The following is a 14,887-nucleotide window of genomic DNA, read 5'->3' as shown; positions in this document are numbered from 1 at the left end:
ATAGTACAACTTCGAGCAGTACATAGCTGCTAACGTGAAGCGATGATGATCATAGGCAATGATATGCTATATCCAAAAGTGTTCAAATAATCATGCACGTTTCTGTCTGTTTCGAATGTGGAAAACTGGAAGTTCAGTACAGGGCAAGGTGAGGAACTGTTTACCTAGGGACCCCGCAGTCGCGGATCGCGTAATTTGGCAAGCGCGATACGTTCGCGTGCTCACGTGCCACTTCAATTTTCGCAGGGCATCAGACCTAGACACATAAACATGGAGAGGGATGCAAGATCATCAATCAATATTAGAGATTCTTCAACATTGTGCCCTGATGACAGGTTTGGGATGAGACTCGAGCGCTATTCCGCTCGAGCGATTAATTACTTATATCACTAGTAATTATCAAGTGACCCTCCTTTGATGCATGCTCCAAGCGTTGATTCTTTCTCTGTCCATAGAGCTTTGCATCAGGCGGGCGTACAACACGTCCAAGCACTCTTCTGAATTATAAAGCCGAATTCGATAAGCCACCTCACCGGCAGGTCAGCTAGTCATCACAAACGAGTGGCATATTGAGTTTCTGGGTCGAGGTTGTAATGCGAAATCATAACGCCATCGCTTCTACCATATCTGTGGGTATCAATCAAGTATGTCGCTTCCATAAGAAATATTAACTATACGTTTAAGAGTCGTGAGGGCTTTGTGCAGTCGTTCAGCCTTGGTGCAGGCCACTCAACAACACCTTGGCAGAATCTCAGACTGGCTGCCAAATGTCTGGTGTTCCCATCTAGTGGTTAGTCTGCCCCAGCAGTGGGACTGGATCGTAGAAAGTTCACCTCGGTGGCTTCAAGGGCTTTGGACGACCGACTTTCTGTAAGATCATGTTCTCAAGGTCGGGGCTATCGGGGGGAAATTCCAATTCCGGTAGTTGAGGGATTGGACGACCTGCAGGGGTTTTCAAGTTCCGTGACCGTGTGAACACAGCCTATAGCAATAGGTTGTCCTCATGCAACCTTCTCGTGCTGGGTGGACACGCGGTTCAGGGAAACGACTGTTGCAAACGTCAGCTTGTACCAGAAAACATCTGTTCGAAGCACTTACGGAAATCTTCCATGTCTCTTTTCTTCAGCACTTTGTTGTTCCTCGTTTTGCGGCCGTGTACAATGTCATCAAAGGTAACACTGTCTTGCAGGAGGTAGTATACACCAGCCATGACACAGAAAACACCAAAAGAGAAGAGCCAGATTCGAACCACAGCAACAATACTCGTCTGCTGCCCACCCACAAACCAACCAAAGAGGCAGAAGAAGGTTGCAAGTATGTCCACCAGTAAGATAGCACTAGTAAGTTGCCACGACGGGATGCTGGACCAGAATGGGCCGTTAGCACGCGTGATGAAAATCAACCAGTTCTCGGACAATGATATCTGGAGGAAGAGCACAGCATCCGTATGACCGAAGTTTTGAACGATGCCACCATTTTCACCTTGGACTATCATTGTAGTCAGGGCAATCCAGGTTCCAGCTGCTAGTACGATTCCGAGAAGGATAGACATTCCCCAGAGCTTGGGAAGATTCCACTTGACCGGCAGCTTCGAGTAGGGTGCATTATCGTAAGCAATAGCTAGTGTTGCAATGTCAGCAAAAATGGCGATGAACACAACCAATTTGAGATTGAGTGATCGGTTGAGAATGGCAATCCAAAGGCCAAGGAAGATTTCAAGATGAAGCGAGAGTGCGATACGATATACGACGTAGGCGTACATGCGATGGAAAATTTGTCGCGATGTTTTGAGTGCGTCGATGATCGCAGAGAGTCCCGGAGCCAGGAAAACGATATCAGCTGCTGATCGTGCTGCATCGGATGCCCCTTCAACGGCAATGCCTGTATTCGCTTTCTTCAATGACGGAGCATCATTGACTCCATCACCAGTCATGGCTACAAGATAGCCACGCTGCTGAAGAATCTCGACCACATTGTATTTATGCTGTGGAAACACCTCTGCAAAGCCATCTGCAGCTTCCACAAAATCGTAAACCTCAGATCCAGGCATTGTGCCACCGCCAGCGAGCCCGAGTCGTTCGGCATTGAACACATTGGTTCCCAGACCAAGTTGTCGAGACATTTCTCGAGCAATTCCCACGGCATCTCCCGTGAGCATTTTGATGGACAGTCCAAGTGACTTTGCTTCATTGATTGTTTTGGCTGTGTCATATCGAGGGGGATCAGCACAGGGCATGATCCCAAGAATTTCCCACGAACCCTCACCCCTTTTTCGAGCAACACCCAGAGATCTGAAGCCCCTAGTTGCGAACTCTGCCACTTTGTTCTTGTAGTCGATATCGATTTCTTCAGGTATCGGGTGATCTTCCTCGACCGTCCGAAGAACAAATAATGGGGCACCTTTGACGCAAATTATGCGTTCTCCTTGAGGTGACTCAACAACCGCACTGACCTTCTTGGAGACTGGATCGAAGGGGAAAAATTGCACGACTTTGTACTTGGAAAGTGCTTGTTTCGCACGAGGGTAATACCGAAGAGCCTTCAAAAAGGCTTTATCGATGGCATCCATCCCTTTCCTTTTCCTTGAGGCTGCGAGACAAGCTGTGAGCATGAGATCATCCGGTTCCACACCCTGAACAGTATATGGCTCATGAAGAGATAGCTTGTTCTTGGTCAAGGTACCGGTCTTGTCGGAACAGAGGATTTGAACACCAGCGAGGGACTCGATCGCTGACAGCTTCTGCACAATGGCTCTTTTCTTTGCAAGATAAGCGGCACCAACAGCCATAGTGGTGGTGACGACGGCAGGGAGACCAACTGGTACTCCAATAATGGTGATGGCCAAGGTAAAGCGCAGTATGGTAACGATATCGTTTGAGCGATAGAATGACGATATCCAAACCACCAGGAGTGTGAACACGACAAGAGCGAGAAGTACCGTGCCAATCCCGTTCAAGACTTCCGTGAAGTGGCCCTTTGCGCCAGATGCAGCATTGACGAGGGCGGCAGCTCGACCGACAAAAGAATGGTCACCGATGGCAGTGACTATCATGAAACAGGTTCCTCGCTTGACGGCGGACGAAGCATAACAGATGTCTCCAAGGGTCTTGTCCATAGCAAGAGACTCTCCAGTAATTGAGGACTGATCAACTTGTAGATACGCGTCTTCGGTTACGATGCGACCATCGGCAGGGATAATCGTGCCTTCTTCAAGCTGCAAGATATCTCCAGGCACAACCATTGGCGCTTCGATCTCAATGAGGCGGCCTTCTCTCAGAACTACGGCTTTGAGAGCCAGCGTCTTTTTCAATTCTTCCACTATTGAGCCAGCCTGGAATTCTTGAACAAAGCCAACAGTTGCGTTCAGAAGGAGAAGGGCACAAATGACGCCGAAGTCGACCCAGTCTTCCAAACCAGCGGCTAGAATGGCGGCAGCCTGTGTCAATAGTGGTCAGTACAAACCTGGGACATGCTGGATCTCGCGGGATGCTGCGTACCTCCATGACAAATTGGATAGGTCCAACAAAGTAACCCAAGAACTTCAGTAGCAGGTTTTCCTTCTCTTCTTTCATCTGGTTGAGACCATACTTCTTCCGCCTAGCCACAACCTCGGGCTCAATGAGGCCGACTCGTGTATCGGTCTGGAGCATTTCTTCTGGAACGCATCTTGCGGCGCCTGCAATCTCGATCTCGTTTTGTATCTCGGCATCTGGATCATTGGATTCAAGCTCTTCGATAAGGGCATCCAGGTCCTCATCATCTTCGTCTTCCTCCCAGTCTACACGGGACGGTTTGCGTCCATCTCGCGATATTTGGCCATTGTGTTGGGCTGTCTTCTCAATGTCCTCCGTAACACTGATTTGGATTTGAGGAGGACGTTTGATAGGGACTGAACCGGCGGAACTAGCATCGGAGGGTATGTCTGCTACCATATTGTCTAAGATATACGGGCAGTATCTCTTTTGCCCTATGTTAAGTCCATGAGGTGCAATGTGGTGAGTGAAATATCCTGAGTCACGAGTGATGCAGATACTTGTTGGCAGAGGTACTGGAGAGAAGTCGCGTCGTACAAGAAGGGCAGGAGGGACAGATGGGAAGGGGGGATATGAGAGTTGGAAATGTCGAATTGGATGAACTACCTATTGTCTGGTGATAATATGGAGCGCATGAAGATGGAGTAGTTGGAGCCCTGTGGTGGATTCTTGGTATACCCGTGGGCTTAACCCACACAGCAGACAGACAGAGAAGCCTCGGACACCTAAGTCCACCTGGCAGGACCTTGCTCCCCACCTGGACACTGAAGCCTATAAGGAGTTTGTTTGGGTAGGCATGGCAGACTGGGGCAGCCCATCCGTAAACTAAGGTCTTCCGATTCTACCCCCGCAAAGAGTGGAAAGTCTAAGAATGATTGCAAGCTAGGCCCAACCGTGGTTCACACACCACTTATCCGTACACTGTCCCTACGAATGATGTTTTGAGGCCAAGGCTCTACACGAGACTGCACCTGGGCGATGATCGCTTTCTTTTCGTTTGGGTTCTACTTGGCATCATATCCTCTCGATGATCACTGGTCTGAGAAATCGCCGTACGGGTCTTCAGAAGGGGCAGTGCAAGGGCTTTTGGAAGACAGGGTCAATTGTGAAGCAATGTTCTTATCCTGATTATGATCAGCTTCCTACCTGGAGTCCATGTGCTGCTCCGAGAGACGCCGACACGTGTCAATCTAAAACCAGCACACGTGGTCTAGGTTGGTCCACTGTGGTTACCGGAGGAATGTCAAATCGAGTGGGAAAGCGAAGACTGGTTTTTTTTTGGTGGAAACTATCACCGTTGTCTCTTCTGTTAGAGAAAGCCTGTACTCATATAAACAGCTGGATTCACTGCAACGCGCCCAAAAGTCGTTCAGTACTCCCAAGGAGCACCTCTTCGCCCGTTGCATATGGAGCCTTGAAGCCATGTATTTAAACGTATGTCGGTTGTTCCGAAATAACTACTAATCACACAGTCACTAAGAAACCTCGAGTAGAGTATCTTCAGTGCCATAAAGCGAACCCGGTGCCACATCCGGCGTTGATGGGTTCTGTACGAGAGGGTATCATTCATCTTCAACTGCATTCACCAAGCTCGAAATCCGTCTCCCAAAACGCCTCGGCAGACCCGTCAGAAATTCTGTGTCACTATCTAACCTGGGGCCAGGTTTTTAGTCTTGTTGGTTCTGTTGCTGGAATGGAAATTGAAAACCTGGCGGGAATACTGGCATGCCGTTGGGATTATTGAAGTTCATTGGAAACGAAGGCATGGATCCCATGTTTGCACCAGATCGGTCGTTGCGATCGTGTCGTCGATCATCGTCTCGATGTCGATCATCTCGTCCTCCTGGAAGTCGGGATGATTGTGGGCCACGTCTTCCACCCTGATCTGTTGCGATGCGTCGACTCATAGCTGTTGATGATTAGAATTGAAGATTTTATGTCCGATTCTGGAAAACATACCTTTAGAAGACACTCCGGCACCAATTTCGATGTCAGGTTCCTCGACAACCATGTACTGTTCGATCGGTAATCCTCCAGTACCACCATATTCGGCAGTGAGCAGCCACTTGCGATCGGCATCAGTCAGGCGTTCAATTGGGATGATACTAACACCCGTCTGGTAGTCGCTGCAGTCACGTGGTCCGAAGCCTACACCCCATTTGGTCTGTTCTTCATGTTAGGATTTGTGGCGAAGGCTAGGAAGGCAATACATACACGAAGCTGAGTGTCACCGGTCTTATATTCTTCCATACCATCACGTGCCTTCTCTGCATCTCGGCGATTGATCATCTTGACGAATGCATGACGCTTGTCAACATTGACGATGCATGTTTGGACAGTTCCGTATTGGGCGAACAAGGAACGAAGATGGGCTTCTGATGATGTAACACCGCCCACAAACAAAGTACGGCTGAAGACTTTTATATGACCTTTGGGAAGATTGGTATCTCTCGATATAGCCTTGGGTCCAGGTGGTGGCAGCTTTTGATCAGCTCCTGCTGGAGATGGTGAGCGGCCTCTTCTACCAGGGGGGCTGCGTTGACGGTAATCATTGCTTCGTCGACCGTCGCGATCGTTACGATATTGATCAGGGCCAGGACTATCCCGACGACGTCTAGGAGAAAGGTCGCGTCGTCTATCATATCCTGGGGAACGAGATCGACGTCTGTACTGGCTGGGAGGAGATCGGGTGTGTGCATCACGTGACTGACCACCTGCTTGGCCGCCCCAATTGTTGGCTGTCACTGGAGGTGGAAATGGAACTCCATTTATGCCGCCGGTTGCACCTTGCATGTTCAACAATTGAAGAGCGGTAGCCCATTGATCAGGTGGAATACCTTGTGCGGCAAGAAGCTGCAGTAGTTGAATTTGTGTTTGGGTATCTTGGGTTACAGGGGCAGGATTCTGCGCCATGGTAACTGGAGCTTGTGGCTGAGGAAGAAATGCAGCAAGAGGATTCTGAGGCACATTTGCGGGACTCTGGCTTTGTGCACCATTATTCATGCCTGCCCACATTGCTCCCAGCGAGTTTACACCTTGCGCATTGTTGGCAGTGGGAGCAAGACCCGGGTTTACGGTACTGTTCGGCTGAAGAGTCCCATTGTGCGCGCCTAACAGATTATTCAAACTAGTTTGTGCGGGTACAACTGGGGTTTGCTGCGGTGCAGCGTTTTGTTTGGCCATATTCTTGAGAGCTTCCAGGATTGCAGATGTATCTTGCTGGGAAGATGATGTTGATGCTGCTGTTACAGGATTAGTAGAGTTTGTTTGACCAAATGGAACAAATCCAGGGATGGGGGATCCTTCTGGTGTGGTCGAAACTAGCGGGACAGGTCAGATAGTGGCTCATAGGAGGCGGTTGTCCCGCCAAAGTCTTGCGGTTGTGGAATTACCTCGAGGTGCATCAAGCTTCTCTTTGAGAGAGATAAGCAAAGGAGTAGGAAACGTGTTGGAACGCTCCCAAATTTCAAGGAGCTTTTTGATTTTGACCTGTTAGAAAAGGAGACGTGAGCGAAATCCCCCAATACAGTGAATCGTATCACCCAGAGATACGTTCTTGACTTCAACGTTGTCCAAGAACGATGGTCGTCTCCAAAACTAGAACGGACACGGGAGTGATACGACAGAGAAGTCAACCATACCTTTTGATCTTCAGGGGCTGTGGCAGTAATGTCGTTCATCAGGACGGGAAGCAATTCAGTCACTCGGGTTACTCCAGCAGCAAATGTCCCATCGGGAGCTGCGCTACCTAGTTGTTGACCTGCTTTTCTGGCTTGATCTACCCATTGTCGTGTTACAGAGTCTACAACATAGAGTACTCCTAACTTGTGTGTTCCTGGTGTTTTCTTGAAATGTGTGTAGATCTTTTGAATGAGTACTGATTCGGACTAGGCACTGCGTCAATATTGTTCGTAGAAGGAAATAAGATGGACGTACTTGGATGTTGGCGGTGCAAAGAGTGGTAATGGCACTGATCTTGGATCCTGAGACTCCGGGGGGCTTGAGGTTGAGCATGGACTGCAGGATCGAGTCCAGCTCTGCTACTGCAGACGACATGTTGTAGGAATTTTGCCTACAACTATCACAAGAGTCTGGTCCGGGTCGAGGAGAACGAAAGGACTTCGGATGATGTTGATGAGTGTGGAGGAAAGAAAGACGCGCAAGCCGTGCAAGTCTCCACGAAATATCTTACAGACTTGTCAGGTACGGGTGAAAAAAAGTCGAGGGCAGAGTGAGAAAGCTAAGAACAATGGCGTCTTCCTCTTTCCAGCCTTGTGACAGTCTACACTCCGGGTGGCAAGGACGCCTGTGTCTCTTTAGTGAAGACTTTTTTTGGCCAGTGGTTTGCAGGAACGAAGGATTCTATCGGTCAAAGTACAGCAAGAGAGATTCTGGGTAGCCCTAGTTACAACTTGATGCCGCTACGGATGCGCAGACGCGAAGATGACTCGATGGTGATGGATGGCTGGAGGATGATTTATGTGTGAATGGAAGAAAGAGTTGGGAGGAGATGAAGTGTTAGGAGGAATGTGAAAAAGCGGAGGCAGCAGCCGACAAGAAAGCCGCAGGGTGCAGGTGCCATCACAGTCACAGTCAGAACTTGAACCAGGGTGACACTGCCAGCGGCAAGAGGCGCAAGTCACGTGCATTTATCAAACCCAGCAAACTCGACAAATTGAGCAAACCTGGCAAACAGTCAAAACAAGCCATTGCTCTATACGGATATCTTTCGGAGTGCGAAAGGCCTGCCTCCTCAGCTTCGTACTCCGTATCCGTACCCGAGTCTGTGATGAGAATCAAGTGGAGTCCTATCTCGTAGTGCTTGTCAATGTTGACCCTCTCCGGGATGTTGAGCTTTGTGCCACATCCCAGCTATTATTATAACCACGGAGTTGCTGATTGGGGCCTTGTTGGCTGGTTGACCAGGTCAAAATACCCCGTACCACTCACCTGTAAGCGATGCGAATTGGCTATTCGTACCGAAGGGGTTCAAGGGGTGTTTTCTCCGATGCCCAGAGAGCCCAGGTAATTTTTCCATTGGTACTTCAAGTTGTTGCCATTCTGCTAGCTCCAGCTTGCCTGAGGATTTCGTAGGCCTAGTAAGCTAAGTTAGCTTTGGCGAATCTCCAGTCCGTCTCCCTGAACTCAACTTCAAGTTTCTCCTCACCATTATTCCATTGCTGTAACTTTTACTTTTTTGCTTTACTACCATTTCTTTGCGCTCCTCCATCAAAGACTTCCATTCGTCTTTTGTCTTTCTATCTCATCATGGCTTCTTCTCTCCGGTTAGGGAGCTCTTTGCTTCGCTCAACCACCCTGTCTTCAAGAGCCTTTGCCCAACAAGCTGCCTTCAATGGTGTGCGCTGTGCTAGCACCAAGGTAAGCACCTGCAGCCATCCGATAGCTCCGATACTCATCATTTCCTTGCCTAGTCTCTCAAAGATACCTTCGCAGACAAACTACCTGCCGAGATCGAAAAGGTCAAGAAGCTCAAGAAAGAGTATGGTTCCAAGGTACTCGGCGAGGTCACCCTAGACCAAGTATATGGTGGTGCACGAGGCATCAAGTCATTGGTCTGGGAGGGATCAGTCCTTGACTCGGAAGAGGGCATCAGATTCCGCGGCAAGACCATCCCTGAGTGCCAGGAATTGCTTCCCAAAGCTCCCGGTGGTGAGGAGCCTCTCCCTGAGGGTCTTTACTGGCTTCTCTTGACCGGAGAGGTTCCCAGTGAGCAACAGGTCCGCGACTTGTCCGCCGACTGGGCTGCCCGTTCCGATCTGCCAAAGTACGTCGAGGAGCTTCTCGATCGGTGCCCAAGTGATCTTCATCCTATGGCGCAATTCTCGATCGCCGTCGTTGCCCTCGAACAGACTTCCGAATTTGCCAAAGCATATGCCCGAGGCATCAACAAGAAGGAATACTGGCAATACACCTTCGAAGATTCCCAGAACTTGATTGCGAAGCTCCCTACCATTGCCGCCAAGATCTACCGCAATGTCTATAAGGATGGAAAGGTTGCTCCCATTCAGAAAGATAAGGATTATGGATTCAACTTGGCCAACCAGCTTGGATTCGGTGACAACAAAGACTTCATTGAGTTGATGCGTCTGTATTTGACCATCCACAGTGATCACGAGGGTGGCAACGTCAGTGCTCACACCACCCACCTGGTCGGCAGTGCCCTCAGCTCTCCTTTCCTGTCTCTTGCAGCTGGTCTCAATGGACTGGCTGGACCTCTACACGGATTGGCCAACCAGGAAGTACTTTTGTGGCTCACCAAGATGAAGGAGTCCGTTGGGAATGATCTGAGTGACCAAGCCATTACCGATTACCTCTGGTCAACCTTGAAGGCTGGTCGTGTTGTGCCCGGTTACGGACACGCCGTTCTCCGCAAGACTGATCCTCGATATGTCTCTCAGCGAGAGTTCGCCCTCCGCAAACTGCCAGAAGACCCCATGTTCAAGCTTGTCAGCCAGGTCTATAAGATTGCACCAGGTGTCTTGACTGAGCACGGAAAGACCAAGAACCCATACCCCAACGTTGATGCTGTAAGTTGCACTGATAAGCCCATCTATCTTGAAGAGCGAGACTAACATAGAAACTAGCACTCTGGTGTCCTTCTCCAGTACTACGGTTTGACCGAGGCTAACTACTACACCGTTCTCTTCGGTGTCTCTCGTGCTCTCGGTGTCCTTCCTCAACTCATCATTGATCGTGCTCTCGGTGCACCGATTGAGCGCCCCAAGTCTTTCAGCACAGAAGCATATGCCAAGCTTGTTGGAGCCCAGTTGTAAGCAAGCACGTTGAGGTTCAAGTTTGCAGGACGCAAGAGATGTACAATGCTATCAACCAATATGTAGTTCTACTAGGGGGTTGGTGGGTTGGTGGCACCGGTGAAGCTGTTTGGCCGGCGCGCCCAGCGATCTGCTGGTGAGGACCGCTGCTTATGGTACAACCCGTAGGACTTTTTTAATTGATGCCATCATTCTCGAAAACAATTCGATTCTGCCTTCGAATGAAGCTGAGGACGAAATCAAAGTGTACAGGATTCACGTACGTGTAATAATTCAAGCAGCAGCTGAACCAAGTGTTACACAACGACACTGGCATGGTGAGATCCAGGAGCATCAAAAGTCAAGAAATGATGCGCGGCGTCATCTCACCTATTTTTTTTATGGGACGTTGAGGCGTTCAACGGATGCTTCCGCCCCACAGAGACTTCGGCGGGTAACTCAACACCCTCCAAAGTTGCACATAGAGATTCAGACAGGGGACCTCCGGGTGGTCTTGACTCTTGAGCCAACCTCGGGCTCCCGTGCTCGAGCTGCGTACCTCGTACTGTGAGCCAAATACCCCGTAGCACCTGGGCAGCTGGTTAACTTGCCGAAGCTAATCTTGTTTGAGGCCTGACAGGACTCTGTTGTCTTATTCTTGTCCTTTACCGATGAGGCTTGTACTCGTAAGATCGAAATCGTGTTGGCCATGTTGATGGTTTTTTTGGCCCGACCCTCCTTTTTTTTCGGTTCAGCTGAAGCCTGAAGGAGAAGCAGTCAAGACTCCGAAATCTAAGCCCTCCGATTCCCTGCCAAAAGGTTCCTTGATTACTACTACGAGTGTCCCTATCTGTCGAACTGTACCTGTTTCTTTCTGTGTCTTTCTGTAGTATTACTCGTAAACCTAGTTGGAATATTACCTAGGTAGTCCGCGGCTGTCAACTTCTCTTACCCGTACCATAATCTCCACCTGCGCCTCTTTGCCTACCCAGAGAACACTCCTCTTTTGTTCCTGCATAGTACACCCTAATCATCCCGTTTACCAACGGACCTGACCCCGTTCATACCAACTTCCCATCTTCTCCCAACTCACTCCCAAACTCCTTCTCGAACCCTTGCCATCTAATCCAAGCGACGAAGCGATACTACTCCCTTGGTCAGGGCATATCACACAAACAACTTTCCAAGCATGTCAGCTCCAGCCCTCAACGCGCCTGTCGCCGGCCAGATAGAGAAGAAGCCCGTGAAGTTCAGCAATCTTCTCCTCGGTGCTGGTCTTAACTTGTTCGAGGTGACCACTCTTGGTCAGCCTCTGGAAGTCGTCAAGACCACAATGGCTGCAAACCGATCGGACACCTTCGCAGGTGCCATGTCGAGAATTTGGGGCCGTGGTGGTGTTCTTGGATGTAAGCAATCAAAAGCAAAACCCTGATGTTTGAGTCTACTCTGCAGACCTCGGTACTGACTTTCGCCCTTTCCACAGACTACCAAGGTCTCATTCCCTGGGCCTGGATTGAAGCCTCAACAAAAGGCGCCGTCCTTCTCTTTGTTGCATCCGAAGCCGAATACTATGCAAAGACATTTGGTGCCAACAACTTCGTCGGCGGTATCACCGGTGGCATGGTCGGAGGTGTTGCGCAGGCATACGCCACCATGGGTTTTTGCACGTGCATGAAGACCGTGGAGATCACACAACACAAGCTTGCCGCCGCAGGTGTCAAGCCCCCATCCACATTCGCAACCTTCGCGGACATCTACAGAAAAGAAGGAATCAGGGGTATCAACAAGGGTGTCAACGCAGTGGCCATCCGACAGACCACCAACTGGGGCTCAAGATTCGGTCTCTCGAGATTGGCCGAGAGTGGAATCCGAAAAGTCACGGGTAAGGACGAGCACCAGAAACTGAATGGCTATGAGAAGGTTCTCGCCAGTACTGTGGGTGGTGGTCTCTCCGCCTGGAATCAGCCGATCGAGGTCATTCGAGTCGAGATGCAGAGCAAGACGATCGACCCCAACCGACCAAAGAACTTGACCGTCGGAAAGACGTTCAACTACATCTACTCAAATAACGGCCTCAAGGGTCTGTACCGTGGTGTCACCCCTCGTATTGGCCTCGGTATCTGGCAAACCGTGTGCATGGTTGCTCTGGGAGATATGTAAGTGCCACCTATTATTGCAAATTAACTCTTAAGACATGAAGCTGACCACTTTTCCTTTCCACAGTGCCAAGGAAGCTGTCGAGAAGTTGACTGGTGACAAGGTCACCGCGAAGCATTAAACAGCGTGTATTCTTGTATGTGCGGGATCTGGATCTCGACAGTAAGTACAGATTATTGTGGCTCTCCTCGCGAACATGGGCACGAGGAGAACACAGGAAAAGCTGTGGACGACACACACGGATGGTAGACTTCAGGGATCGCAATTCCACGCACCAGCTGGAGATTCACATCATCACTTTTGGCTTAGACGTTAGGTATTGATAGACATTCTTGGGGCTTGGTTCTCACTTTGGCTGGGCGTACTCGAACAAAACATGTTTTCTTTCTTTGGTCCTTTCCTTTCTTCTGTGTTGCTGCGTTCTCGGCTCCCGCCGTTCGGTCTGTATGGGAGAGGAGAGAAGGGCCAGGGGAGCATCGATCGATGCTACTCGGATGAAGTGGGCGCTTGCTGGCCCCGGGTAACAATGTCAAGGATGACACCAGCTATCGTTGCACGAAGGTTGGTCAGGTCGGTAGGTAGGTATTCCTGCAAGACCTTTCCATCCCGCCTCTGTTCTGTTCTTCAGCCTTGCAATATTGCGTCTTGAGAAGGGGGGATGGGGTGTTGACGACGCTGGGGTCGTTACAATCATGAGATAGCTTCGAGATGTGTGAGCAAGGAGTAATAGAGAGATGTCATTGGAGGGAATGTGTTGGGAGGCGCTGTTCACCACTCAAGCCTGCTGAGGGCCCGAGTCTCGTTCTATCGTTGAGATGGGTTCTCATCCTGACGAGGTTGCAATGTCGAAGAGAGGTGGAAAGAATATCATCGGATCACGGTGTTCACGTACTAGGAAAGGAAGGCTACGGGGAAAGTCCTTCGAGCTGGCCTTATTGGTAGAGGAGATTGGGAGCGAGACCAAGGACTGCTTAGGCAGCGTGGGCTGAGAAGTGAAGCCCGGACTGTCACCTCTCAGGCAGTGAAGACCAAACCAGACTAAGGGAGATATATTGGAGTTCCTGAAAAGTGCTCCCATCGACACTGGAGACAGGCCAGAGCGAGTACACGACTCTCGCCCTGGGATGGCTTAGTTGGTTAGCACACCTGTTCAATGATGGGCTGCTCGCTATATCGATCCGGGCGGCGGAACTCGACCCGCACCGTGTATACTGTGAACGAAATAAAACTCTTCCGACGGTCTGGACGCAGCCCAGAGTTTTCCCTCACTAGGACCCTAGGTTGGTTTCTAGGTATCAGGTTTTTTTTGACTTTTTTGCAACTTTTTTAACGAGATTACTTGTGGGATTGTCATATAGGATAACGAGAGTGTCCTCCCGTGCAAGGCTGCCGCACAGCCTTGCGACTGGTAAGCTAATACTTGACCGTACTTTTTATGTTTATTATCTGGGTCACCGGTAAATCTACTCTCCGTCTTCTTAATACATAGTTCCAACAAGTTTATTCCAAAGTCAAGACACCCTACCGAAGTAGAACTACTTTGTAGCTGAAGTCCGTGGCATGCTATGGAAAGGCGATCTTAGATACACTGGTGGCACAGTAATACAGAATTTGCGAAGGACATGTTATGAAACATACCGAGGGAAATATTCTGCAGGTTGTTCAAGTACATCCACAGGATTTGTCACAGGGCCAACAATCCTTCCAGGTATGTCAATTTGGCAGCCAATTTCAGATCCTTCAAGAGCCCCATTGATAGGGTCTATATCTCCTGTAAGAGCGGAGAAAGTCTTCCCAAGCGCGCAAGGCAAGATATGTTCAGCTTTGTTGCTGCGTCGGAAAAGTCTTGTCCTCGGTCGCATGACCGCCTAGGTTCGGGAGTATGGAAATCCAGAACAGCCTCGTGTTCACGATCATGTTCGCTGAGCGCGATTCATGGTGTGAGACCTAAGGATCATTGCTGAACTGGTCTCGCTGATAAATACAGTCTCTCTGGAGGAAGGTCTGGTAAAAGGGAAAGAGTCTTGGAATACGCAAAGTAGAGGGACGATGGGCTGGGCTTTTCAGTGTAAGTGACAAACCTTGGGAAACGAAAAGGTGAGACGATGATGCACTGGGCTACATCACTCAGGGCAATGACCAGACTTCGGATTCAGGCCTAGACAGGTAGAGTAACGACCGATCAGTCATTATTTTAAAACACGGCGTGGCGGGTAGTGAAGTAAAGCCCAGGCGCTTCACTGTCACCGCCCAGGCAGTGAAGACAGATCCAACCAAGGGAGAGATATTGGAGTTTCGGAATTATGCTCTCAACGGAGGCGAGCAGCGCAGAAGTCATGACCCTGTGCAGTGTTGGCCTAACGGTTAACACGCTCGCTTATGATGTTACAGACGACACACTGTAGGTGACACCTGCAAACAACA

At 49.8% G+C, this 14,887-nt stretch overlaps 4 protein-coding genes across 4 annotated transcripts; 2 read left to right on the top strand and 2 right to left on the bottom strand.

The window, feature by feature from the left end:
- Positions 1–1,001: 1,001 nt before the first annotated feature.
- Positions 1,002–3,932, bottom strand: PMA1 (plasma membrane H+-ATPase; the record flags this gene model as incomplete). Its single annotated transcript, XM_064854329.1, has 3 exons — positions 1,002–1,048; positions 1,099–3,436; positions 3,498–3,932. 3 exons carry the CDS (start codon positions 3,930–3,932, stop codon positions 1,002–1,004), a joined length of 2,820 nt encoding a protein of 939 aa, XP_064709055.1.
- A 1,268-nt stretch (positions 3,933–5,200) lies between these two features.
- LTR84_010794 (uncharacterized protein) lies at positions 5,201–7,589 on the bottom strand (the record flags this gene model as incomplete). Its single annotated transcript, XM_064854328.1, has 6 exons — positions 5,201–5,442; positions 5,493–5,697; positions 5,748–6,853; positions 6,926–7,022; positions 7,175–7,420; positions 7,470–7,589. The coding sequence occupies 6 exons, from the start codon at positions 7,587–7,589 to the stop codon at positions 5,201–5,203; spliced, it is 2,016 nt and encodes a 671-aa protein (XP_064709054.1).
- Positions 7,590–8,801: 1,212 nt separating this feature from the next.
- On the top strand, positions 8,802–10,327 carry LTR84_010793 (uncharacterized protein; the record flags this gene model as incomplete). The annotated part of the gene is made up of 3 exons (XM_064854327.1): positions 8,802–8,912; positions 8,966–10,081; positions 10,139–10,327. The coding sequence occupies 3 exons, from the start codon at positions 8,802–8,804 to the stop codon at positions 10,325–10,327; spliced, it is 1,416 nt and encodes a 471-aa protein (XP_064709053.1).
- A 1,168-nt stretch (positions 10,328–11,495) lies between these two features.
- YHM2 (Mitochondrial DNA replication protein yhm2) lies at positions 11,496–12,584 on the top strand (the record flags this gene model as incomplete). The annotated part of the gene is made up of 3 exons (XM_064854326.1): positions 11,496–11,712; positions 11,790–12,462; positions 12,530–12,584. 3 exons carry the CDS (start codon positions 11,496–11,498, stop codon positions 12,582–12,584), a joined length of 945 nt encoding a protein of 314 aa, XP_064709052.1.
- Between the last annotated feature and the right edge of the window lie 2,303 nt (positions 12,585–14,887).

Source organism: Exophiala bonariae, assembly GCF_035927105.1.
Source record: "Exophiala bonariae strain CCFEE 5792 chromosome Unknown scaffold_5, whole genome shotgun sequence".
Classification (NCBI taxonomy): Eukaryota; Fungi; Ascomycota; class Eurotiomycetes; order Chaetothyriales; family Herpotrichiellaceae; genus Exophiala; species Exophiala bonariae.
The sequence above is the reverse complement of the archived record's forward strand: the minus strand, read 5'-3'. Positions and strand labels throughout refer to the sequence as shown.